General features: G+C 47.5%; 1 protein-coding gene across 1 annotated transcript in view; it reads right to left on the bottom strand.

Annotated features, from left to right (window-relative positions):
- Window positions 1–1,002: 1,002 nt before the first annotated feature.
- The window catches only part of LOC124005783 (forkhead box protein O3-like), a 42,255-nt gene continuing 15,726 nt past the window's right edge, over window positions 1,003–27,531 (bottom strand). The window contains exon 2 of the mRNA XM_046315328.1: window positions 1,003–3,838. Coding sequence (XP_046171284.1) covers window positions 2,126–3,838 — 1,713 coding nt within the window. The 3' untranslated portion in view covers window positions 1,003–2,125. The remainder of the gene's footprint in view (window positions 3,839–27,531) is intronic.

Here is a 27,531-nt window from a genome sequence, read left to right as displayed (position 1 = left end):
TTAAAGAAAGGAGAGAGAGAGAGGTTAAAGAAAGGAGAGAGAGAGAGGTTAAAGAAAGGAGAGAGAGGTTAAAGAAAGGAGAGAGAGAGGTTAAAGAAAGGAGAGAGAGAGGTTAAAGAAAGGAGAGAGAGAGAGAGAGGTTAAAGAAGAGAGAGAGAGAGAGAGGTTAAAGAAAGGAGAGAGAGAGGTTAAAGAAAGGAGAGAGAGAGGTTAAAGAAAGGAGAGAGAGAGAGAGGTTAAAGAAAGGAGAGAGAGAGAGAGGTTAAAGAAAGGAGAGAGAGAGAGGTTAAAGAAAGGAGAGGGAGAGAGGTTAAAGAAAGGAGAGGGAGAGAGGTTAAAGAAAGGAGAGGGAGAGAGGTTAAAGAAAGGAGAGGGAGAGAGGTTAAAGAAAGGAGAGAGAGAGAGGTTAAAGAAAGGAGAGAGAGAGGTTAAAGAAAGGAGAGAGAGAGAGGTTAAAGAAAGGAGAGAGAGAGAGTTAAAGAAAGGAGAGAGAGAGAGGTTAAAGAAAGGAGAGAGAGAGGTTAAAGAAAGGAGAGAGAGGGGTTAAAGAAAGGAGAGAGAGAGTTAAAGAAAGGAGAGAGAGAGAGGTTAAAGAAAGGAGAGAGAGAAAGGTTAAAGAAAGGAGAGAGAGAGGTTAAAGAAAGGAGAGAGAGAGGTTAAAGAAAGGAGAGAGAGAGGTTAAAGAAAGGAGAGAGAGAGAGGTTAAAGAAAGTAGAGAGAGAGGTTATAGAAAGGAGAGAGAGAGAGGTTATAGAAAGGAGAGAGAGAGAGGTTAAAGAAAGGAGAGAGAGAGAGGTTAAAGAAAGGAGAGAGAGAGAGGTTAAAGAAAGGAGAGAGAGAGAAGTTAAAGAAAGGAGAGAGAGAGAGGTTAAAGAAAGGAGAGAGAGAGAGGTTAAAGAAAGGAGAGAGAGAGAGGTTAAAGAAAGGAGAGAGAGAGAGGTTAAAGAAAGGAGAGAGAGAGAGAGAAAGGAGAGAGAGAGAGAGAGAGAGAGGGGGGGGAAATGAAAAAAGCTAAAGAAAAAAAGCTGGCGCCACAAAGAAAAAATAAACCCTGGTTGAGGCAAGGTGATACGCCATTTAGAATGTTCTCTTCTGAATATTCTAAAGATTAATTCAATTGACATAATGACAGAATGCAACTGACTAATATAACATACATTTTGACTTGCACAGTCAAGTAAAGCACCAGATTATAGTTTTCAATTAGGTCAGTGAGGAGGCACAGGTTGTTGTAAGAGTCTTTCCCAAAATGTATAATTTGACTAATACGAGCCACTGACAAAGAGACCAAATAAGCAATCAATCAGAAATCTTTGCTGACATTTTCCCTGCTTCCCACTGGCAGTAAACGTAGCAGCATAGCAACCCCATTATACATCTATGCCACGAATGTATCTACAGATTCTGATTCTTGCACTTTCTTTATTTGTTCAGCAAAATGATATGTCAAATACCGTACCCGCCTTGCAAACAGCCAAACTCTGCATGAATTTGCCTTCTACGTGAGCAGTCCTGGGTCCAAATACCATTTGAGATATTTAAAATCCATTCAGCTTTTGCTGTCGTCTACCTGGAGCGCAAGATAGGCGGGGTTTGCACTTTTGCGACAATTCTATTGGTTCCATTGCACCAGGCAAATTCAGTCAAGCCCAGATAAAGTGATGGAAAGGATTTTGAATAGTATTTGAACCCAGGTCTGTTTGTGAGTGAGCTGTGGAGTCTGACCCACTTGTTTTAAAGTGCTTGGTGAGTTCAGGTCTCATGATAGTAGATGAGAAAGGAACAAGGTTGGGCAACAACACAGTTGAGATTGTCATCACAGTATACAGCTGATGTGAGAAAAACCAATGTAACATGAGCTACAATATCCAGAGGGAGTCCGGGCAGGGAGGGACGGGGGCTTTTTATAACACAACATAGAAAGGTATGGGAAGTGAGTGACAGTGTTTGTCCCATCTCCTCTGTTTTCAGTCCAGGAATGACACAGTCAAGCACAGTGCTCCCCAACATGTTAGTGGGGAGGGGGTGGAGTCTGTCTATCTGAGGGGCGGTGAGGGCTGGCCTGCAGCACTCTGGGTAGTGGAGTCTTTTCTGAGGCCTGCCCGGAAGCACTCCGGGAAACGTCTCAGCCGGGCACCCAGCTCTGGTTGTTGTGGGCTTGCTGAGGACCTGCCAGTCCACTCATGCCCACCCCCACCCCAACCCCCATCCCCATCCCGACCCCCTGGGCCAAGGAGCTGTCAAAGTTGAAGTCCATTTCCTCTCCGGAGTCCATGATATCGTGGAGGAGGATGGACTCCACGTCGCAGTCCAAGCTCCCGTGGAAGATATCCAGGTCCAGATCAGCTAGTAGTCTCTCGTGGGGGTGAGGCTGGTGGTATGAGCTACCATGGTAGCTGCCTCCTGTGCCACCTCCCACCATGCCCCGTTGGTGGTGGTACAGTCCACTGCCCAGTCCTTGGTGTTGGGGGCTGGGGTAAGTGTTGTGGCAGGGGTGCGAGGGGTGGGGGGCGGTGGCCAGGTGGCAGGAGTCCTGAGGCATCCCCAGCATGCCGGCTGGGTTGGGTGGCAGGGTGGTGGAAGCGGGGAGGTGGGCGTGGGACGGGGGGCTGTAAAGATAGGGGGCTTTGTGACTGTAGGGCTGGAGGTGGCCACTGCTGATGCGTGGGGCCAGGGCTGGGGCTGGGGCTTGAGTCGGTGTGTGCGTTGTGTGGTTGCTGTGGTTCTGACTAAGGTTGTGGCCAAGATGAGGAGAGTTGTGGTTGTGGTTGGTCACAGGGTTGAGGTTACGACTCTGAGTACCGTTGTGACCGTTGTGTCTGTGAGCCGAGTTGTGGTTTGTGTGGCTGCCATTGTGACTGTGTGCTGCATGTCCGTTGTGTCCGGAGTGATGGCTGTGACGGGTGGAGCTCACTCCGTTCGTGGAGGGCCCCATCATGGAGTGGGCATCTCTCTCCTGGCCCAGTATTATGTCCTTGGCACAGTACTGCTGTGGAACTCCGGGGCCTCCTGTCAGCAGGCTCTGCAGGGCATTGGTCCCTGAGTAGGCCCGCATGGTGCCGCCGAAGCTAGCAGGCTTATTCTCCTGGATGGTCTGCATGGGTGAGTGGTGGTGCAGCATGCCCATCCCAGTCTGGCTGTAGACCGCGCCGCAGTACGACCCCTGACCTTTAACCCCAGGGTTGTAATGATAGACCTGGGGAAGTTTGTGGCCTGCCACTGGGTGAGGATGATGATGGTGGTAGCCTTCCTCCAGGAGCCTCTCCTCCAGGCTGATCGCCCCCGTGAGATTAGCCAGCTGGGGCAATTGCTCCACGGGTGGACAGTGGACTCCCGCGGCCCCCATGGCCGGGGAACGGGCGCTGGATGAGGGGGAGGGGTAGAGGTGGGGCGAGGCCGAGCAGGAGAGCCCGCCTTCCTCTGACTCCTCCAGCTTGACCTCGGCCAGGACGGGCGAGAGGCGCCCGCTCAGGGTCGAAGTAGACGAACTAGCCCGGGAGTGGAGCTCCGTCCAGGCATCAAACTCTCCTTCCACACCCCCAGCTACCCCTATATTGCCTGGGAGAACCTTCCCCGGTGGGCTACCCTGCTCAGGGGAAGCCTGGAGCCCCACTTGAGCCCCAGAACCAATCCCCGGCCTGCCTACCCTCTTGCGGCTGACCCGGCCCTTGCTCTTCAGGTACTTGGTGCTGTTGTCCATGGAGACGGTTCGCCGGCGAGGGGCCTTGCCCATCTTGCCCCCCTCAGGGTTGAGCATCCACCAGGAGGACTTACCCGTGCCTTCGTTCTGCACCCGGATGAAGCGCGTGTGGAGGGACAGGTTGTGTCGGATGGAGTTCTGCAGACATAGATAGAGATATATATATAGAGAGAGGGGGGGTCAAGAGAGAGTGAGAGAGGGGGCGAGAGAGAGAGAGAGAGATTAATTTAGAGTGCACGTTACATTGTTCATCATATTATATACGGTAAGCATTTTCACCGTTTAACACACTGGATCCCACCGCTGCCACCTAACGTCACACTTTAGCTCTGGGTGAGGACAGCGTGTGACTTTCAGGCCTACGGGTACTGGCCGCCTTTGTGCATGTCCCAGAACTCCTCATCTGTAGACATCAGCTGAATCAAGTATGCATATGACCCCTTTTCATATGATCTGGCCAAGGCTTTCGACTCTGTCAACCACCACATCCTCATCGGCAGATTCGACAGCCTTGGTTTCTCAAAAGATTGCCTCGCCTGGTTCACCAACTACTTCTGTGATAGAGTTCAGTGTGTCATATCGGAGGGTCTGCTGTCCGGACCTCTGGCAGTCTCTATGGGGGTGCCACAGGGTTGAATTCTTGGACCGACTCTCTTCTCTGTATACATCAATGAGGTCGCTCTTGCTGCTGGTGAGTCCCTGATCCACCTCTACGCAGACGACACCATTCTGTATACTTCCGGCCCTTCTTTGGACACTGTGTTAACAACCCTCCAGGCAAGCTTCAATGCCATACAACTCTCCTTCCGTGGCCTCCAATTGCTCTTAAATAAAAGTAAAACTAAATGCATGCTCTTCAACTGATCACTATCTGCACCTACCCGCCTGTCCAACATCACTACTCTGGACGGCTCTGACTTAGAATACGTGGACAACTACAAATACTTAGGTGTCTGGTTAGACTGTAAACTCTCCTTCCAGACCCATATCAAACATCTCCAATCCAAAGTTAAATCTAGAATTGGCTTGCTATTTCGCAACAAAGCATCCTTCACTCATGCTGCCAAACATACCCTTGTAAAACTGACCATCCTACCAATCCTCGACTTTGGCGATGTCATTTACAAAATAGCCTCCAATACCCTACTCAACAAATTGGATGCAGTCTATCACAGTGCAATCCGTTTTGTCACCAAAGCGCCATATACTACCCACCATTGCGACCTGTACGCTCTCGTTGGCTGGCCCTCACTTCATACTCGTTGCCAAACCCACTGGCTCCATGTCATCTACAAGACCCTGCTAGGTAAAGTCACCCCTTATCTCAGCTCGCTGGTCACCATAGCATCTCCCACCTGTAACACACGCTCCAGCAGGTATATCTCTCTAGTCACCCCCAAAACCAATTCTTTCTTTGGCCGCCTCTCCTTCCAGTTCTCTGCTGTTCTCTGGAACGAACTACAAAAATCTCTGAAACTGGAAACACTTATCTCCCTCACTAGCTTTAAGCACCAACTGTCAGAGCATCTTACAGATTACTGCACCTGTACATAGCCCACCTATAATTTAGCCCAAACAACTACCTCTTTCCCAACTGTATTTAATTTATTTCTTTATTTTGCTCCTTTGCACCCCATTATTTTTATTTCTACTTTGCACATTCTTCCATTGCAAAACTACCATTCCAGTGTTTTACTTGCTATATTGTATTTACTTTGCCACCATGGCCTTTTTTTGCCTTTACCTCCCTTCTCACCTAATTTGCTCACATTGTATATAGACTTGTTTATACTGTATTATTGACTGTATGTTTGTTTTACTCCATGTGTAACTCTGTGTCGTTGTATCTGTCGAACTGCTTTGCTTTATCTTGGCCAGGTCGCAATTGTAAATGAGAACTTGTTCTCAACTTGCCTACCTGGTTAAATAAAGGTGAAATAAAAAAAATAATAATAATAATATGAAACAACTGTCTGTCGGAGAGGAAACTAGAGTGCCAGCGACTTTGACGACGTGCAACCTGCCAATCTGATCCCAAGCCTGCTGCTCCATACTGATGACTGTTTAAAGGTTTATCTCGCACACATTGAAGCCACTGGGGAGTGTGTGGATTCCCCTTCCAAGAAGAGCTTCGCTGATCAATATGTACCAGACAGTTTGTGTTTATGCTTATAGAGCCGCTCTACACTCACCATCCTGGGGCCACAAAAGACTTGCTAGTACCTTGTCGGCCCTCTAAACCGTAGACACCAGGGCCCAGTTTGTCTTGAAGTTATCTGTCCGAATTTCAACTACCGGATATGATTAAATGCATAGAGTCAATTAATAGTCCATTCTGTTTTTATCAATTTAATCCTATCCAATAGGCGAAATCCAGATAGATCACTTTGTAAAAAAATGGGTCCATAAATCAATTGCCTGGTAGGTAGTCCACAGGGGTATACTACAAAGCAGGATAAATGAGTTAGCCAGCTAACTTTGATAAGCAACCCGATAATAACTACCCATTTCTGCGTCATTAAGACATCGAAACTAAAATATGTGTTTCTGGTTGTCGAGTCAACTTAGACCATGTCCATTTCAAGGTTATCTTTCAAAAAATGTTTTACATTTTTTTCAGAATGATTAGGTTAGCTGGCTAACTCATTGATCATGCTTCGTGGTATACCCCTCAGTAGTCTACAAAGTGACCCAGTCTCTCTGTAACTCTCCTGCCTATTCACCATCATGGCGTCTACAAACTAGCTACTTGTGCCTTTACCAAACAGTAGGACTCATGTCCTAAAATCTATTCTTCACTCTGTAGTCTAAACTGGAGTGAGCCAGACTCTTTGTACAATCTATCAGGTGAGAGTGCCAAAGATTGTCTGAACTGAAGACACTACGTCCACTTTATCTCATGTGAAGTGGAGGGTATTCCTCCCTCCTTCCCTCCTTCCCTCCTTCCCTCTGTCTCTTTCCTCACCACTTCTTCTCCTCTGCCTGGTAGATGTAAACGAATCCCTGGTTCGATGTGCCTGGCTGGGGATTGTGTTTGATGTGGCTGCCACTCTGGCCCAGCACCAGCCATGTGGAGATGGATCGGGAGATTGAGCTAGGAGCTACCAGGGATAACGGATGGAGCCCACCAACCACCTCCTACCCACACAGACTCTCTCTATCGCCTTATTCTCATTCCGTCTCTCGATAACCATCTCTTTCTCTCCACCTTCTCCCCCTCTCTCTCTCTCTCTCTCTCTCTCTCTCTCTCTCTCTCTCTCTCTCTCTATCTTCTCTAAGCGGTCTGCAAACTTGTTGCTTCTCTCCTTTCTTTTCATCCTCTTTCCTCCCTCTCTCCACGTCTCCTGTGTTTGTTAATATACTGCAGTCATTATTTACCGCTGAGAGAAAGATTTCACATTTTCTGTCCATTTCTTTCCCCACATTTATTTTTTGGAACACTCAAATTCAGTGACAAACTCTCAACAGATGACTCTGTTCATTCACTTTCTCATTCCAAAAACAATTTGTAGGTGTATTAGACTTTTTCGTCAAGGCCAAGTGAAGGCCAAGTGAACACTGATAAATATTGATTGACAATAGTTGTTCTGTTCTGCTTTCGCTGTAGGCGCTATTCTGAAACTTGAACGGCAAAATGTAACCAAAGCACCTAGTGTGGCTAAGCCTTACATTGGCACTATAGTACTATATTCCATTGTTTCAGATTGAGGTACAACGTCCATTGTGTCGCACATCATTTGTATTCACGGGCGAATGGCACAGTCTGAGTACACACAAATCAAATTGTGGAGCACCAACTGAAAAGCGGCGACTGACTGAATGCAGGTGATCTGTGAATGCCTCCCTTTGGTTGCCTCGCTGTGACACCTCGAGCATTGGGTAACCATGGCAACTGTTGGTAAACGTGCAGGAGAGGGAGTATATGATATTGTGGTGGGTAGAGCAGGGAGGCAGAGTAAGGGTAGCGGGGGGGGGGGATTGGGGAGATGGCTGTTTGATGCTGCAGCTCTCTCTCTAACTCAAAGCAGTGTTTCTTGCATCTGGGCCATGCCAGTCCGTCGGGGATGCCCGGTCGGCGGTTAGGGGCGGGCGACTACGTGCCTGCGCCGACTACTACCCTTTTCACACTACAGGGCCGACCGGAACTGTACTGTGTTGGCTCACATATTTTCTTTTCACATGGATCTTTTCGGCACAGTTCAAGCAACTATGGTGGATACCCAGCCAGCTCAAACAGCTTGGCTCAGCAAAGTTCGGTCCGGCTTGCTAGTGTAAACAAGGTATACCTGTCTCTCCCACACCAGAACATTACCTTATCAGATCATGACAAATGCTGTCCATCAGGTTAGATGACAGGTTGATTGAAGGCCGAATGAAAATGCACCTCCTTCAATGGGACCGGACCCGGTTGAAGCCGCTACCGCGTATGATCTCTGATCTGTTCCAAACGTAGCATGTAGGATCAAAAAAAGTCCCCCGCTATAGACTTGGGAGAGGGATTTGAACATCATCCCCATGCCCTCTTTATCTGATGAATCCTGAATCCACCTGCTTAAGAGAGATTTAAGGGATCGGCTGTGTCCCAACTGGCTCCCTATGCTCTATATAATGCACTACTTTTGACCAGGGTCCATAGGGCTCTGTTCAAAAGTGGAGCACTATATAGGGACTGCGGTGCCATTTGGGACACAGCCATTGCGTGGGTAAGTTGGCCATGATGGCGTAGTCAGCTAGCTGTTTGCTTCCTGTCTGCCGGCCTTTCTGTTTTGTTTTCAAACCCGGCGTTTCTCAGTAGTAGTCATCCTGTTTGGGTGTGGGTTTAGGGACTGAGAATAGCCCTGCCAGGTTACAGGTGTCCCTCCCTGTGTTGATGTAGCCTAGCCCTGGCCTCTCGCCCAATCTCGGCCTGAGTCAGGGGAAATATGGCCGGCCCATGCCCCACTCACTCACGCCCCTAAAACAGCCAGTCGCAGGCAGCCTGTGCTAATCCCGCTCCATCCTGAGTAATCCCAGACAATCCCGAGCTAATCCTGGAGTTGATTCAGGGGCACTCCCAGCTGGGCGTCTCACACCGTCCACTGTCAGGTCTTCGTGTGCACCGCGGGCAGTCCAGATACGGTATGATCCAATGGGAGGAGGAGGATGAGGGGGCAGACTACGGAGATTCCTTTGTTAAGCAACCTGTCCATGTAAGACAATGAGAAGAAAGGCCATGATCTACAAGGCCATGTTAATACAACCACCCTTTCAATTTCCTATCTGACAGAGCTAAGCGGAATGCCTCACTCTGAGTTTGTCCTTGAGGGTGGTTTTTTCCATACTTCTCCCCACAGGCTTACAACAGAATAAAATTGAAAACATTATTCTCTATTAAATATTCATAAAATGTTTCTTCAGCCCCCTGGCTTTCAGGACCAGACAAATGAAAGGAAGCACACAAAAACACACAATGACACGGAAAACACATTCCAACCCTTGGTCCGGCAGCGATCTCCTATTGAAATCAGGCCCATTGATACAATACATATTGTGGAAGGCCAAAATGATAAAGTGAAAATAGAAAGCGAAGACACAAATGTATTGCCTGATCCCATCCGACTTAAGTAAACAGACTTGCTGTATATCAAAAGTTGTCAAATCAAACTTCTATGGAAATGTATATATCACAGTGGGTTTTTAAACAACAACAACGGGTTTTCAGTAGCCTCGCACTGTTATTTGTGAAAAGGGCATCTGTCCGATTTATAGAACAATTGTAGCCCGTGGAAGACTGTGTAGCACATATAAATATAATTACTAGAATGGTAAAGCCCCTCAGACCACATCAAGTTCACAGAACACTCATGGCTACATTCAATACGGCAGCCGGTTCACCCTTCACATAAGTAATTGACTTGAATGGGAATTGCCCTTTCTAGTAATTCTATTTCTATGGTGTGGCACTCCGATGGCCCCAGAGAGACAATCGGCTTGAGATCAACTCTCATTAGAGCCCACGATCCTGATACCTGACTTACGTCTTCTTCATTCGCTCTGTACCAAGCCACTCTACCACAGCCTCTTTGCCCGCAGATTAAGTTTAAGACCCATTAACCCGCTCAAATCGGACACGTTCACTCTCTTTCCGACGCAGGTGGCCTCAGAGCAGCAGAAAGGGATTTTTCCTTTTTCCAAGACTGGGGTACTTGTTCAAAGTCAATCCAATAGAGACTACAAGACTTCCTGTTTTGGATCGACCGAGCTTTTGTTCATGTTCCGAGAATGAACAAAAACAAAACGGGCCCTGGTCATGGTAAATAATTCTCTTTCAAACCCTTTAATTTGCCCCTCAGCGTTCTGGCCATTCACATTGATTCCTGCTCAGTCCTCCCTCCACACACCCACTGAGTTTGATTTTTTGGAATCTGGAGTAGGCAGTTCAACTTGGAGAATCGATTCAACTTAATAGCCTTCAATGCTAAGGCTTGGCTTCAGACACATCAAGGTCTGCCTGTCTGTAGGAAGATATTCTATTGGACTATCCTTGTGAAGGTGATTATGGCTCCCTTTCCAATGCTCTTGCCCGAGGGTACCCCCCGTGTGAGTTTGTGTGAGTAGGGTGACCGCGCCCAGTTGCCCAGCCTGGCGCAATGCCAATGTGTGTCCCCTGTGCCACCACTCCCAGGGTAGCAATCTGCCATTAAGACTGTGGTGAGCGGGGTGGTGGGGCAATAGACCGTCTGGGTTGGCTTGACTGGCAAGGCGGGCAGCTGGGACAGGGGGGGGGGGGTAAGGGGGTGGGAATGTGGAGGTATAGTATGGAGCCCAGTGTGTGAGAACCCTCCGAGCCACACAATGGGCTGCCCTCAAAATGGGGCCCCTCTACCCCCCACACATACTCACAAGAGAGGATAGAAGAAACAGGTCAAACTGTACAGGGCCCGTCTTGTGGAGAGAGGGTGTACTCATTCAAATAGAACCGAGTGACGAGCCCAAAGACAAGAGGGCTCGCATGGGAACGCCAAAAGAAACCACTCACCCGGTTCAAATAACTTAAAAGGGTTGGATGACTGGCATGTTCGTTCTGCAAAGACGAGCGTCTGTCTGGAAGCTGTTTACCGCCATTCGCCATGTACTCATTCGGTGTTTATCAATCCCATTTCATACAGAAAGCAGCCATTATGCCCCTCTGCTGTCTATGGGTATCTCTTCATAGCACGCCATTCATTAGATAAGCACAAATCAAGGGGGACCAGGAGAGGCTCTGGCTGTGGCTTTATTGTGATGGCTGTTTGTGCCTCTGCAGAAGGGGTGGGGGGGGGGGGGTGGAGGCTCAAACACAAGCAGTTTTGTTCAGGCAAAGGAATGAGTTTTGTCAGCTAAGCCTGTCTCCAGGCTATTGATGGAAATTAGCACTGGCTAAATATTCGCTTCCCGTGATTGATGTCACAGCTCGGCTTGTCCCCCTTTGAAGGGAAATAAAGAATTTAGAGGCGCATAGATTAATGGGAATCGGGGGGTTGGTGCATTCAGCCTTCTCTGTCTGCAGGGGTGGGGTGGAGTGGAGGGATGGGAGGGCTTCAAGGGGACTGAAGGGCCTAATGGTAGATAAAATATGGCTCTATACGGAACAAGGCAGATACAGCACGCTATCCCAAGTGGCACAGGTACAGACAGAAACACAGATCTTGTTGCCTGCGAAGGAAGCCCAAAGTCAGGCGATAATTCAAATCCCTTTAGAGGAGGAGAGCCTACTTTAAGGAGAGACAGATGGGCAGATGGACGAGCCTGATTTCTGGACTGCGCCCAAATTGGAACGATTCAAAAAACGAAGACCTCTTACTAGGAGTTGAGAAACTAACTTAGCCGCCACATGCCACAGGGGCGGCTGGTAGCCTTAGGGTTAAGAGCGTTGGGCCAGTAACCGAAAGGCCTAGGTGAGAAATCTGGTGATGTGCCCTTGAGCAAGGCACTTAACCCTAATTGCTCCTATAAGTCGCTCTGGAGAAGATCATCGGATGAATGACAAAAAAAAGTTGTCATGTATAATGCCATCCTCATTGCCATGGTCCAATGTATGTCCATAGTCACGGAACTATCAAGTAGGTCTAGTTGTGTAGTCACAGCAAGCCCTGTCAGAAACCTTGGCTAGGAACCAGGCTGAGCTACATTGCAGACCATTGGCTACTATCTGTACCTAAGACACAGCCTGGAGAACCTTTGCCATACCTTACTAAGGCATGTTCCCCCAAATCAATTTCAGAATTGCTATATCATCCCACACACCCCTCAGTGCCATTCCAAAAGGGGAAAGAGGGAAAGTCAATTGAGAGTTTGAGCTGCCATGTGCCATGGTGCCCACAGTCAGGAAGTCTGTGGGGAGATGGTGTAATGGAATTGATGGGGGATTCCTGCTTGGCTGTGTTCTAATTGCAGCCAGTCCCTGGCAAATCACTGCCTGTATACTTCTATAAGCACCAAGTGGGATGGTTAGCGGTCGGGTGTGGAACTGTGGATCAAGGGCTGCACAAGCTTTGGCGGCTAAAAATAGCCGCTAACAGATTAGCAGACCATCTGAGACCAGGATAGGGGATCGGAAAATCCACCACAGCATGCCAGGGAGGTCTTGGCGGCTCTCCAGTTGGTCGGCGTGAGGGGGACACGACATCTATGACACCCACGCAACAAAAGCCTCCGCCTGGGATCGTAATCACGTCTGACGCCCACGCCAAACGTGGGTAAGACCTGAGACAGGGAGGGCACAAGGTGGGCACATGCAAGAGGGTATGGTTTTCCACAGGGGCTATGGGAGTTCGGCTTCGCTTCCTCCTGTGAGGGTTCACAAAACAGGTGTAGTGGTTGGGCCACCTGTGGGGCCTGCTCACAGCTCACACTTCGACTAAAGTCTGGGGATCCATCAGACGCACATTTTCCACAGGGCCTGCCATCATGCTGTCATGCACGTTTCTGGAGAGGCTTTTACAGCTTTCTGTGTGTGTGTGTGTGTGTGTGTGTGTGTGTGTGTGTGTGTGTGTGTGTGTGTGTGTGTGTGTGTGTGTGTGTGTGTGTGTGTGTGTGTGTGTGTGTGTGTGTGTGCTTGTCTATTTGTGTGTGCTTGAGTCAGGTCTTTTAACGGCCCACAGGCGGAGTGTGGATTTGATTATATTGAAACCACCCTCTGCCACAAAGAAACAGATGATGCAACAATGGAATCAATGCCGATGCGATTCTCTCCTCCTCTCACTCTACAACATAATCAACATAATCTCCTTCATAATAATAACAATCTCATTTCCCGCATTCTAAAGGTCAGCACACACCTCTGATCAGACTTTAATAAACCTCAGTTCTCGGGGTTTCATTTCATATCAGCAGAGCAGGGAACTCATTCGGCAGCGGTTGCCTTATGGCACGCAGAATTCATAGAATAGTCCCCTTTTAATTGCTTGCAATTTCATAGCGCAGAGACTAATGATCATCGCAATCAGATGGAAGTGGCCAAAGATCCAGAAAGACACGCACGCAGCCATGCACGGATGCATCTTAAGCAGGCAGGCACGCACACACGCACACACAGTAGGGTATCCATCATGACTTGTGAGGTGCAGATGATGTGAAGAGCGAAACTCAGGCATGTCTACACGTATATCACATGCATCAGTCACGCAATAACACACAGCTTCTCCCTCACACGTTCATCTTCTCACATGTACTGGCAAACAAAATAGACACATAGGCCTCGCACACACACTCTCTCTCTCTCACTCACTCACTCACTCACTCACTCACTCACTCACTCACTCACTCACTCACTCACTCACTCACACACACACACACACACACACACTCACAAAGAGCCTGGCACAGTGGGCACGCTCATTACCGCAATGCCAAGCTACTAGTTGCTAAGGAGACCTGTGGGAGAGGGAGGCTCCTTGTTGCCATAGCAGCCGGCCTGCTCCCTGCCAACTATCCCCCGAGGGAAAGGCAGCTAAGGAGAGAGGGGGGGGGGGTTGAAGTAGGGAGAGGTAGAGGGCACCCGTCTAATAGGGGAGAGGTGTTGGGGAACTTCATTAAACGCCCTGTGCAGCACACCAACCACTGCTCCTCAACAATATACACCACATGCTATACACACTTATTCAGAGATGCAGAAAGCTACACCCACCTATGATGTACGCCTACACATGACATTGAAAAAGGTAAGTGTATATGTGGAATCTTAGGTCAAGAAAAGGCAGCTACAGAAGGAATGAGGGAAAAGAGAACAAAGGAGGATCAAAGAGGGTCTTGAATTTTGGTGTGAATGGAGAACGTTGGGGGATCTTAACTATGGCGGCGTCTGTTAACCATGGAGCCATCTTGAGATATTACTTTATGTAAACTAATTGTTACCGCCGTCTCTTTGAGCCAATATGGCCATCCAGTGATAGCCGCCGGGTGATTGGTTGAGCCTTCTGTGTGACATCACTCCGAGCCCATATCGAAACACAAAATAATGACGGCCAATGTCTCTCCCCTCGAATCTAAAACCAGTAGTAACCACCAACTTCACTGACCGTTATATCTAATATTCCCACAACCCAAAAACATTGCCGCCGAGGAGGGCTCGTTAGCTAGTCACCTCAGCCGTTTGAAACTAGCTAACATTAGCTAGACTGCGTCCAGACTCGGTAGTTATAGACAGGTCACATAGGCTTCAGGAGACAACTGGTTAGATATGCTTCCACCATGGACAACATCAACTGGCTACTAGTTCGTTTTCTCCTAAATATGTTCATCTCATAGTTAGTTTATCCACTGACCACTGCATTTAGGAGGATAGCGAAATTACTGAAATGTAGCTAGCTAGCTCACCAACTAATCGTGGATTTCCTATTCTTTGATAGATTTGGGTCAACTTGCTCATATCAAGCAGCAGACAGTTTGTGCAAAGGTAAAAATAACAATTACTGGACTCGTTTTTGTGAACGACAAGACAGTGAAACTAAAATAGATGGGTGAGTCTTCAATTTATTTCACAATTAATGAAGTTGGGTTTCCCAAGTCATTCAGTGCTTACTGCTTAGGCTGGTGACCAAGCTAAACAGACAGCTCTGCAGCGCATCTGTGTGACATCACACACCCAAGAAAGCTCAACCAATCACCCAACGCAACTCATGAACATGAATGAACTTTGCCTCCGGCTATCCCACGAAAGGAAATGTCCAGTGAGCCCATTCCATCTACTTCCTGGAAATTCAGTCCATGAGCATGAACAAACAATGAATGATTTCAACTTCACATACAGCTAAGCTACATATCCAACCATACAGTACAACGGCTCAATGGGAACCTACCACACAACATATTCAAGGAAACATACTATAGCAGCATTCCTTCACAAAAACAAAAGCCCATACTGTAGAGTAAGAGAGTGCTCATTCAGGACTTACTCATCCCTCAAGAGAGGCCTCCGAGATTGCTTAAACGGAGTACAGAGAGTGATATAGCGAAGTGATAATGCTGAGTTCATAGGTCAAGGTACCTTGCCTTTAACACTGAAGTGCATACACATACAGTAAGAGTGCCTTTTGTAGTGGAAAATGTATGAACCATGTTGCTTCCATGGAAATTAAATGGATTCTAGTTATATATATGGTTGCTTGACCCTCAAATCAAATCAAATCAAAATCAAATCAAATCAAATCAAATTTATTTATATAGCCCTTAGTACATCAGCTGATATCTCAAAGTGCTGTACAGAAAGATTGGAAGTGCCAACCTACTGTATGAATGAGGAGCTTTATTGCCTAGTTTGATTCTCAATGGGGGGTGGCGGTGGTGAAGGGCACAGAACACCCTGTCCGCTGGGGTAACTTGTCTCACTGTCTAGACTAATGAGAGAAGGAGAGATACCCCTCTGAGTTAGGAGGAAAAGTGGAATGGGAGGGATTTCACCCCTCCTCCTCTGCCTTCTGCCTCCATTTCCCGAAACAAAAAGAGCCCAATTAAGTCAGTTTGAGTTAGGGTCTGGTGGTGTGTGTCTGTACATTTGTCTGTGAGTGTATGAGAGGAAAACAAGAGGGGAGGGGGGGGTCGTTCTCTCAATCTCTTAGTCGCGTGGGAGAGAGAATGGGAGAGCAGCCAACCACAGAGAGAGAGAGAGAGAGAGAGAGAGAGAGAGAGAGAGAGAGAGAGAGAGAGAAACGCACTACTCTACAACATAAGCGGGGAAAACTTGCTCTCAGCTCCTCGACGGGAGACGCTGAAATATTAATCAGTATGCTCCGGTCACAGACTCCTCTCCTCTGAATGCAATCGCTTCAAACCCCTTCCCTCCCTAATGAGTGGCTATGAGTGGGTTCATGAATGGCTAATGGACACAGATGGGGGGGGGGGGGGGCTGATGGCGGGATAGATAGCGATGGGGGGAGTGCAGTATTGGTGGGGGAGGGGGGGTGTAGAGCCATGCCGTGACCTTTTAAGAGGCTCCTGAAAACTTCATTACGACTATCCCCACTATTCCTCTTCTTGTTCCCTCAATCTTTCTTTCTCCCTCTTTATTTCTCATTATCTGTCTCACCCTCTGTTTCCTTCCTCTCTCTGTCTCTCCCTGTTTCCTTCCCCTCTCTGTCTCTCCCTGTTTCCTTCCTCTCTCTGTCTCTCCCTGTTTCCTTCCTCTCTCTGTCTCTCCCTGTTTCCTTCCTCTCTCTGTCTCTCCCTGTTTCCTTCCTCTCTCTGTCTCTCCATGTTTCCTTCCTCTCTATGTCTCTCCCTATTTCCTTCCTCTCTCTGTCTCTCCCTGTTTCCTTCCCCTCTGTCTCTCCGTTTCCTTCCTCTCTCTGTCTCTCCCTGTTTCCTTCCTCTCTCTGTCTCTCCCCGTTTCCTTCCTCTCTCTGTCTCTCCCTGTTTCCTTCCTTTCTCTGTCTCTCCCTGTTTCCTTCCTTTCTCTGTCTCTCCATCTATGTCTCTCCACCGCTCTCTCATCCATCTACCTTGCGCTCTCCCTGTTGGTGCGTGCTGACTGATAACCCTCTTACCCACACTACCCCTCAGAGCTATACTGTACACTGAAGTTTCAGTTCTAGGGCTATTTATGCTTTAATGAATGCACACAGAGTTCATGTCAAAATGAACATACTGTATATGCAGGCAAACGTATAAATAACCTACCAACATCAAAACTGCAATAGTCTGGGCCTCCCGGGTGGCGCAGTGGTCTAGGGCACTGCATCGCAGCTGTGCCACCAGAGACTCTGGGTTCGCGCTCAGGCTCTGTCGCAGCCGGCCGCGAAGGTCTGTGGGGTGACGCACAATTGGCCTAGCGTTGTCTGGGTGAGGCCGGTAGGGATATCCTTGTCTCATCGCGCTCTAGCAACTCCTGTGGCGGGCAGGGCGCAGTGCGTGCGAACCAAGGTCACCAGGTGCACTGTGTTTCCTCCGACACATTGGTGCGGCTGGCTTCCGGGTTGGATGCGCGCTGTGTTAAGAAGCAGTGCGGCTTGGTTGGGTTGTGTTTCGAAGGACGTGTGGCTTTCGACATTTGTCTCTCCCAAGCCTGGGAGTTGTAGCGATGAGACAAGATAGTAACTACTAACAATTGAATACCACGAAAAGGGGGTACATTTTTTTTTTAAATGCAACTGCAGTAGTCTGAATGTTGTCTCCAAAACCCTTACATAGAAATGCCTCATATAGAATGTAAACATAGAAATGTTTCATATAGAATGTATCAGCTGTAGGGCTGTAAAGAAAACCACACAGGCCAGACAGTAGTAGCCCGCGAGTATCTGAAAGTGATGCAGTGTTACTTCAAGAGAGTCTCTCAGTAGAAAACCAATGCACTATTTCGGCCTTGTTGATTGGATTCGTAAAACCAAATGGGTGATAGATTTGGGATATACCCCCACATTGAAGACACGGGTCGCTGAGAAGTTTATGCACAAGTTTATGCGCAATCCCCGATTCATTGAGAAGAGACAAAATACATGGAAAGGTAAAGCAAAAGTGAAAACATTTCAATTCAGTGGATTTTCAAGGCTACTTATTGACTGTGAACCGTGCAGGAACGTTTTGAAAGTAGGACCACTTCAACTACTATTGGAACCTTAACTCACCCTTAGCATTCTCCTCAACTCAAAGTGTACGAGACACAATCGGCAGCACCTGGATGTATCACCTTTTTTGTTTGTGAAGTCGAGAGGGGATTAGTGAGCCGAAGAATGAGAAATGTGGGTTACTTCGTCTTCCCAGGACCCTCTGTTACCATAGAGGCCATGTCTGGATTAGGAGCGGCTGGAGCTGCCAGCGTGCTGACGCAGATGCACACACTCCCCTGCTTAATCCACTCGCTAATTGGAGGAGTGGGCTCCTATTGGGCCTATGACCTAATTCTTGACCTAACCTCTCCCTCTCGGCAGCAGTTATGGCTGGGCGGGCCTACCGGATTACAGTTTGAGCGGGGAAATGAGACCTGGTTCATAAGGGGCGTATAGGTCTATGTCAGATTGTATGGGACTGTATGAGACTGTACGGATGAATGGGGTCATGCTGCACGGGGACGTACGGTCTATTTATGGGTCTGGGTGGGGACGTACAGTCTATCTATGGGTCTGGGTAAAGATGTATGGGATTGCACGAGGCAGGCCGGATTAGGGCAGGAACATGAGACCTGGTTCACAGGAGGTGTCCAGGGCTGTATGGGCTTATGTTGCACTGAGACATATGTATGGGGCTGTGGAGGGTTGTAAGGGGATGTAGTAGGATGTATGGGGTCGTACTGCCCGAGGGCATACGCGGCTGTGTAGGGGAGTGTGGCGGGGTGACCGCATAGGCCAATGGGGATTATAGATTCAGACTACAGTCATACACAGGTCGCTATAAGGCATACAGGATATATATTGTATTGCCTCCTCTACAGAGGGATAAAAGTACCATTATGTCTATTAGTACTGTTGAATGTGCTTGTATGTATGTGTGTGTGCGTGCGTGCGTGCGTGCGTGCGTGCGTGCGTGTGTGTGTGTGTGTTGCCGCTTCTCCGAGAAGGGGCCTGCAGAGTTTCCGCCTGAGTGGTACTGTCAGTGGGTATCACTCAGCCCGGCTGTGTGGCAAGACGCGTGGATCATTAGCAGAGACGGAGAGAGAGAGAAGGAACGGAACGCAGGAGAGAAAGAAGGCAGAGAGAGACTGAGTCGGGCAGCGCGTCTTAATGTCCGTCTTGAGAGCATTATACATGGCGCTGCACTCTCCTCTCAGTCACGTAATCACCCCACCGTAAAAGCAGAGACTCAGCCCCCCCCCCCCTTATCTCCTCTGTCACTCTCTCTCTCCCCTCCACCCCCCTTCCCCAGTCTCTTATTCACTCTCTCCACATCTCTTTCCTCCTCGTTCACACCGTTCATTCACTTCATCTTCATTATCTCTTTGAATCTCTCCCTTGCTCCAAATCTATCGCTCCCACTTTCTCCTGATTGCTTGCACGTCATTTTTTTTCTTCCCTCGTTCCAATCTCCCCATGTTCTCCAACCCTGTAGCCTTCGCGTTCATTTCCTCTCTTTCCCTCTCTCCATCAGTGTCACTTGCCTGCACTCTGGTCCACGGTGCTACGTAGCTACTGCTCTATGTCTTCAGACACATGCGTAGACACAGACCGACACACGGACACACACGCACGCACACACACACACAAACACACACACACACACGTCTCTAGTACGCACTCTTTCATTCCTCAACTGTTTTCCCATTGTTCTCCTTCCTTCGCTCTGGGGCTTTGCCCAGTGCAGAGATGCCCGACGCTAAATGTTGAAAACAACATGGATGACATTTACTAGGATAATGGTAAACATTTGCCTGTATCCTTCTACATAGTTGGGCCGTGTTCATTAGGTACCAAAAGGAAGAAAATAGGTAAGGACTACATGGAGTTCTACAACAAGAAACACTCATTTACGTTTTCTGTTGCAAAATGTTTGGAAACATTTACCGTAGCATGTCATATTGAACACCACCCGGGATTCATACAAGCACGGCACCAATTGTCCCCCATGCAATGGTGGCTTGCTTGCTTAGCAGGTTGAATCATTTCTTAGCGTACATCTGTTGGTGGTAGTGTTAGCATTTTAACACCCAAACAGATGATGAGATGCTGCATTTGTCCCTATGAAAGATTTGCGAGACTGGCACAGAGCTGCCTAGCGTAGCCCAGCATTAGCCCCACTAACACGGGAGCAACTGGGTACTGGACTTCCTGACGGGCCGCCCCCAGGTGGTGAGGGTAGGCAACAACATCTCCTCCCCGCTGATCCTCAACACGGGGGCCCCACAAGGGTGCGTTCTGAGCCCTCTCCTGTACTCCCTGTTCACCCACGACTGCGTGGCCACGCACGCCTCCAACTCAATCATCAAGTTTGCGGACGACACAACAGTGGTAGGCTTGATTACCAACAACGACGAGACGGCCTACAGGGAGGAGGTGAGGGCCCTCGGAGTGTGGTGTCAGGAAAATAACCTCACACTCAACGTCAACAAAACTAAGGAGATGATTGTGGACTTCAGGAAACAGCAGAGGGAACACCCCCCTATCCACATCGATGGAACAGTAGTGGAGAGGGTAGCTAGTTTTAAGTTCCTCGGCATACACATCACAGACAAACTGAATTGGTCCACTCACACTGACAGCGTCGTGAAGAAGGCGCAGCAGCGCCTATTCAACCTCAGGAGGCTGAAGAAATTCGGCTTGTCACCAAAAGCACTCACAAACTTCTACAGATTCACAATCGAGAGCATCCTGGCGGGCTGTATCACCGCCTGGTACGGCAACTGCTCCGCCCTCAACCGTAAGGCTCTCCAGAGGGTAGTGAGGACTGCACAACGCATCACCGGGGGCAAACTACCTGCCCTCCAGGACACCTACACCACCCGTTGTTACAGGAAGGCCATAAAGATCATCAAGGACATCAACCACCCGAACCACTGCCTGTTCACCCCGCTATCATCCAGAAGGCGAGGTCAGTACAGGTGCATCAAAGCTGGGACCGAGAGACTGAAAAACAGCTTCTATCTCAAGGCCATCAGACTGTTAAACAGCCACCACTAACACTGAGTGGCTGCTGCCAACACACTGTCATTGACACTGACCCAACTCCAGCCATTTTAATAATGGGAATTGATGGGAAATGATGTAAATATATCACTAGCCACTTTAAACAATGCTACCTTATATAATGTTACTTACCCTACATTATTCATCTCATATGCATATGTATATACTGTACTCTACATCATCGACTGCATCCTTATGTAACACATGTATCACTAGCCACTTTAACTATGCCACTTTGTTTACTTTGTCTACACACTCATCTCATATGTATATACTGTACTCGATACCATCTACTGTATGCTGCTCTGTACCATCACTCATTCATATATCCTTATGTACATGTTCCTTATCCCCTTACACTGTGTATAAGACAGTAGTTTTGGAATTGTTAGTTAGATTACTTGTTGGTTATCACTGCATTGTCGGAACTAGAAGCACAAGCATTTCGCTACACTCGCATTAACATCTGCTAACCATGTGTATGTGACAAATAAAATTTGATTTGATTTGATTTGATTTAGTGAGGCTAAGTGATGCAATCTGGCCTGATGCCAATAGCGTTCTGAAACAGACTCAAGCCTCAGATGACATGCAGACAGAAAATGAGACGCATGTACGCCCACTCGCTGCTCGGGGAAGCACGTGACTGCACAGGTGCAAATGGGGCTGAGTGGATAGAGGACAGAGAGTTTCGGCAAGTAGGCTACAAGACTGAACAGTGTATTTGAGGGATGACTGAGACAAAGATGGAATGATAAGAGTGGCTAGCGACAGAGTGTGAAAAGGTGGCTAGATGAAGCAGCCTAGACGCCTCATGTACAAAAGATAGGCAATCACATTGAGACTGCACACACTCCCCTCCAAACATACACACACACACACACACACATCTGTCAACACTGCAAGCTCTCAACCATGTTTCAGCTGTCAATCCCCCCCTCACTTCCCCTCTCTTGCCCGAGAGTGTCGGCATCTGATCACCCCCCTTTCCCTCATTCTCTTGTCAGCGTGTCACTCAGGCCTTCTAGGTCCCACCTTCCCACCTACGAGTTCATCCCACCAGCCAGCATCCTAGCCTGCTCTCCCGATCGACACACACACACGAGTAACTCAACCCAACAACCTCTCCCTTATGACAAACGTACATTCATAACATTCAGACACACACACACACACCTCTCTTCTACACCACTGATTTATTTGCCTCCCCAGTTGGTCCGTCTGCATGGATCACTTGTAAGGATTTTAGAAAATACTTTTGCTAAGCTGATTGCTAAGGGGGGGACAAATTAATGTCGCACAACTGCATAAAACCTTCTTGGGTCACGGTCTCCCTTATGTAATAGTGTGTGTCTGAGTTCCCGAAATACCACTCCCCCACACACACAGCCCCCGCCTCACCCCATTCACCCATTCTGTTCTAATTGAGGGATCTTTTTTCGGAAGCTGTTATTGCTCTCATTTAATTATTTATTTTGTCAGGAAGCACTGAGCAATCTGGTGGGATAAGAGAGGTTGTGCGTGCGTGCGTGCGTGCGTGCGTGCGTGCGTGCGTGCGTGCGTGTGTGTTTTACAGTAACTGTGACATACAGTGACTGAGTCTAGGCCAGTGAGTCTAGACCAGATTAGAACTTGAGTGAAATGAGGTATATGTGTAGGGAAGACGGGTCTTTGTGTGCCTGTGTTTTTTTTATTTGCACAAAAGTAGGCTATATACTGTGTGAATTTTACAGTGAATATGTGATTTTGTGGATGTGTGTGTGTGTGTGTGTGTGTGTGTGTGTGTGTGTGTGTGTGTGTGTGTGTGTGTGTGTGTGTGTGTGTGTGTGTGTGTGTGTGTGTGTGTGTGTGTGTGTGTGTGTGTGTGTGTGTGGTGTGTGTGTGTGTTTATGAGTGTTTGCTTAACTATCCTTGTGGGTACCAGAAGTCCTCATAAGGATAGTAAAACGAGGAAAATTCAGACAAGTGGGGACATTATGCCGGTTAGGGTTCGAATTAGGTTTAGGGGTTACGGTTAGGTTTACGGTTAGGGGTTTGGGGTTAAGGTTAGACATAGGGTTAAGGTTAGGGTTATGGTTAGGTTAAGGTTAGATTTAGGGTTAGGGAAAATAGGATTTTAGATGGGAAGCAATTATTTGGTCCCCACAAGGATAGCAATACAAAACTGTGTGTGTGTCTGACTGTATGCATTTCTGAGTGCAGTGGGAGTGCACTAATGGACGCACACTTGAGCTGAAGTGCGCAGAGTAGCTGAAGTGCAGCCAAGTCTGGCTTCCAGTCCTGCTTGGAAGCTCTAATCCACTCATCCTCATCTCCCTCTCCTTCTCTGTCTCTCCGCCTGCGCTCTCTCTCACACACACACACACACACACACACACACACACACACACACACACACACACACACACACACACACACACACACACACACACACACACACACACACACACACACACACACACACACACACACACACACACACACACACAAACGTCTGTTCTCTCTCTCTCTCTTCTGAATCCTCTCCCAAATGACAAAAGATCATGGATCCATATGCCAACCTGACCTATCTATCCCCTCTTCCCTGTCCTCTGCAAGGCGATGGAGAGAACAAGGGAAAGGAGGACAACACGGAACAAGCAGTGACCTTTACCATACTCTCACTGCCTCAGGACACAGCTAAGGAGAGGTTAGGTTAGCAACATGACTGAGCGTCTTACCTCTACGCATGGGGCGTGTCTCAATAGACACAAGTAGCGTTGTCTGACATACCGGGTATATTAGTCCGAAGTTGCATCGTCTCCTAGCCTTCTCTCCTTTTGTATGTACTGACGGAAAAAACTAAGGATAGAAGCGATCAAACAGTTTAAACCTGCTTCAATGTGTCCACCGAATGAAGGGGACGAGAGAAGGAGACAAACTATTGAGATGCACCCCATTGTCAAAGAACTTTATGGTAGGTGTAGCTGTCAAGTCCTGCCAAGACCTCAGTCTGGAACAATCCTTGAAGCTCTCTGGTACACTCTTACTAAAAAGATAGAACCGTAAAAGGTTATACAGCTGTCCCTGTAGGAGAATCCTTTTTACCAAAGGTTCTTCTTTAGTAGAACCATAAAAGGTTCTCTTACAGGGACCGCCAAAGAACCCTTTATGGTTATTTCCCGGATACATCAGACTGGATGTGGTCACAGGCGACTATAGCAACTATAGGCCGCGAACTCACAATGGAAAACGTCAGTCAGAGACAACTCTAAGACGGGCATTTACGGAGAAGAAAAGTGAGGCGTTTATCATGTTAGTTGTAGTATTAAAAGAATGACTGAAGGAGAGAAAGAAGGAGAGATGAAACAGGACATCAAAAGAGGATGAAAGGGAGAGGGAATAAATGAGCGAGGGATGGGGAAATGAGTGGTAAAAGGGGTACATTGGCGGGGAGGAATGAAAGTGACTGAAAGTGTGAAATAGAGCAAGAGAAGAGAGAAGTCAATAGATTGAGTGACTGGAAGTGGGTGTGTGAGAGAAGGAAAGCCCACTATACGAGGGAAATGGAGTCAGAAGAAGAGAGCGGGAGAAAAAAAGCTAGAGAGAGAAACACAGGGAGATGGAAACAGAGAGAGAGAAAAAGGCCCACGATACAAAGCGAGAGCAAAAGAGAGAGGGAGAGAGAAAAAGAGTAAGAGAGAGAGACAGAAGCAGAGAGAGACACATGTAGAGAGACTGAAACTGAGGGAGACATACGTGCTGGGTTCATTCCGGGCTATCTGCTGGCTCTGAGTTCAGCCCTCCTCACACGGTCAGAATACTAAACACGAGACCCCGCATCCTGACCTTACATTCATCCCCACTGACACACAAATCCAGTTAGGACAGTCAAATTTCAGCCCCTGATGTCCAGCCGGCCTGCTGGCCACCGCTAACCTCCCTCACCATCCCTGCTGCTACAATCCCTACTAGGGTTGGACAATTCCCTAAAATGCACAGTTTTTTTGTGAAGAGTTCCAGGTTGGAGAATTCCTTCAGAGCTCATTCCCTTCCGATTCCAGTGAACAGCGAACTTTGAAAACAATTGGGTATTTTGGCAACTATACCCCTACCCCCAGTGAACAGAGCCCCCCAATGTAGTACCGTAGGCTGAAGTTGGGCTTAAATACTGATCCAGGATCAGATTTGTGCCCTTCCCCCCAGGTGCATAAAGTTGGGATTAGGGAAGGGTAAGCTGATCCTAGACCTGTTGCTGGAAGCAACCAGTACCTGGAGTGACGCAGCTGACCACCAACAGCCAAATCCATCAACTGCATGGGCAGAAGTGGGCTACATACAGGTGTACAGTGCCTTGCGAAAGAATTTGGCCCCCTTGAACTTTGTGACCTTTTGCCACATTTCAGGCTTCAAACATAAAGATATAAAACTGTATTTTTTTGTGAATAACCAACAACAAGTGGGACACAATCACGAAGTGGAACGACATTTATTGGATATTTCAAACTTTTTTAACAAATCAAAAACAGAACAATTGGGCGTGCAAAATTATTCAGCCCCCTTACTTTCAGTGCAGCAAACTCTCTCCAGAAGTTCAGTGAGGATCTCTGAATGATCCAATGTTGACCTAAATGACTAATGATGATAAATACAATCCAACTGTGTGTAATCAAGTCTCCGTATAAATGCACCTGCACTGTGATAGTCTCAGAGGTCCGTTAAAAGTGCAGAGAGCATCATGAAGAACAAGGAACACACCAGGCAGGTCCGAGATACTGTTGTGAAGAAGTTTAAAGCCGGATTTGGATACAAAAATATTTCCCAAGCTTTAAACATCCCAAGGAGCACTGTGCAAGCGATAATATTGAAATGGAAGGAGTATCAGACCACTGCAAATCTACCAAGACCTGGCCGTCCCTCTAAACTTTCAGCTCATACAAGGAGAAGACTGATCAGAGATGCAGCCAAGAGGCCCATGATCACTCTGGATGAACTGCAGAGATCTACAGCTGAGGTGGGGGAGACTGTCCATAGGACAACAATCAGTCGTATATTGCACAAATCTGGCCTTTATGGAAGAGTGGCAAGAAGAAAGCCATTTCTTAAAGATATCCATACAAAGTGTTGTTTAAAGTTTGCCACAAGCCACCTGGGAGACACACCAAACATGTGGAAGAAGGTGCTCTGGTCAGATGAAACCAAAATGGAACTTTTTGGCAACAATGCAAAACGTTATGTTTGGCGCAAAAGCAACACAGCTCATCACCCTGAACACACCATCCTCACTGTCAAACATGGTGGTGGCAGCATCATGGTTTGGGCCTGCTTTTCTTCAGCAGGGACAGGGAAGATGGTTAAAATTGATGGGAAGATGGATGGAGCCAAATACAGGACCATTCTGGAAGAAAACCTGATGGAGTCTGCAAAAGACCTGAGACTGGGACGGAGATTTGTCTTCCAACAAGACAATGATCCAAAACATAAAGCAAAATCTACAATGGAATGGTTAAAAAATAAACATATCCAGGTGTTAGAATGGCCAAGTCAAAGTACAGACCTGAATTCAATCGAGAATCTGTGGAAAGAACTGAAAACTGCTGTTCACAAATGCTCTCCATCCAACCTCACTGAGCTCGAGCTGTTTTGCAAGGAGGAATGGGAAAAAAAATTCAGTCTCTCGATGTGCAAAACTGAGAGACATACCCCAAGCGACTTACAGCTGTAATCGCAGCAAAAGGTGGTGCTACAAAGTATTAACTTAAGGGGGCTGAATAATTTTGCAAGCCCAATTTTTCAGTTTTTGATTTGTTAAAAAAGTTTGAAATATCCAATAAATGTTGTTCCACTTCATGATTGTGTCCCACTTGTTGTTGATTCTTCACAAAAAATACAGTTTTATATCTTTATGTTTGAAGCCTGAAATGTGGCAAAAGGTCACAAAGTTCAAGGGGGCCGAATACTTTCGCAAGGCACTGTACATGAATAGCCAGTAACCATTAGCATAACAAGCAGACACTATAACTGTTCTCAGCCCAGGTCTCCTCCTCATTCTCATATCAACCAGACAATGATATGTCAAAATTCTGTCAACGGCAACTACATTTCCCTTTGTGATCCAGCCCTTTTCATCCCCTTTAGGGTGGTTACCCGTCAAGCCATGTGGCTGCGGGAACCTTAGATACACTGATAGAAGGCCCAGACATACACTCTCTCACAGACACACACACACTGACAGATGGCCCAGATATACGGGGACACGCCACCTCAAACTGGCCAAAGATAGAGTGTCACCCACCCAGCCTCTATTCCCTCCCTCTCTCCCCTCCTTGCTCTTCCACATTCCTCACCGTCCCGCCCTCTCGTTTTCTCGCCCTCACCAATCGCTGCATATTGTGTTATGATATACGATATATGAGCGCCTAGATTTTGTGTTATGATTGTTGTTTGCGGCGCTGAGAGAGATATGGCTTCCAGTGTACAGTATCTCCGTATGAAAGAATCATACGTTGTTTATGGAGCAACATGCTTTTCTTACTTTCTTTAAAAATATATATATATAAAATATAAACATTTTTTTTTAAAGTATAAAGTAACACCATGCTCACGTCAGCAAATGGTTGATTATTTATATGCAAATATGACAGGTTCGCAACCATTATTCTGCGTTCTCGATGGGGATTCCGCACCACACGGTCATTAAGAAGGACAAAAGACGGAACGGAAAACCATCAGTGAGTGCATTATGTACATGATGGTGTTGCATTACAGAAAAACCCAATTTCAGCA

The sequence above is a fragment of the Oncorhynchus gorbuscha genome, linkage group LG19 (genome assembly GCF_021184085.1).
Source record: "Oncorhynchus gorbuscha isolate QuinsamMale2020 ecotype Even-year linkage group LG19, OgorEven_v1.0, whole genome shotgun sequence".
Lineage (NCBI taxonomy): Eukaryota > Metazoa > Chordata > Actinopteri > Salmoniformes > Salmonidae > Oncorhynchus > Oncorhynchus gorbuscha.
Note: the sequence above shows the minus strand (reverse complement) of the source record. Positions and strands in the feature narration are given on the sequence as shown.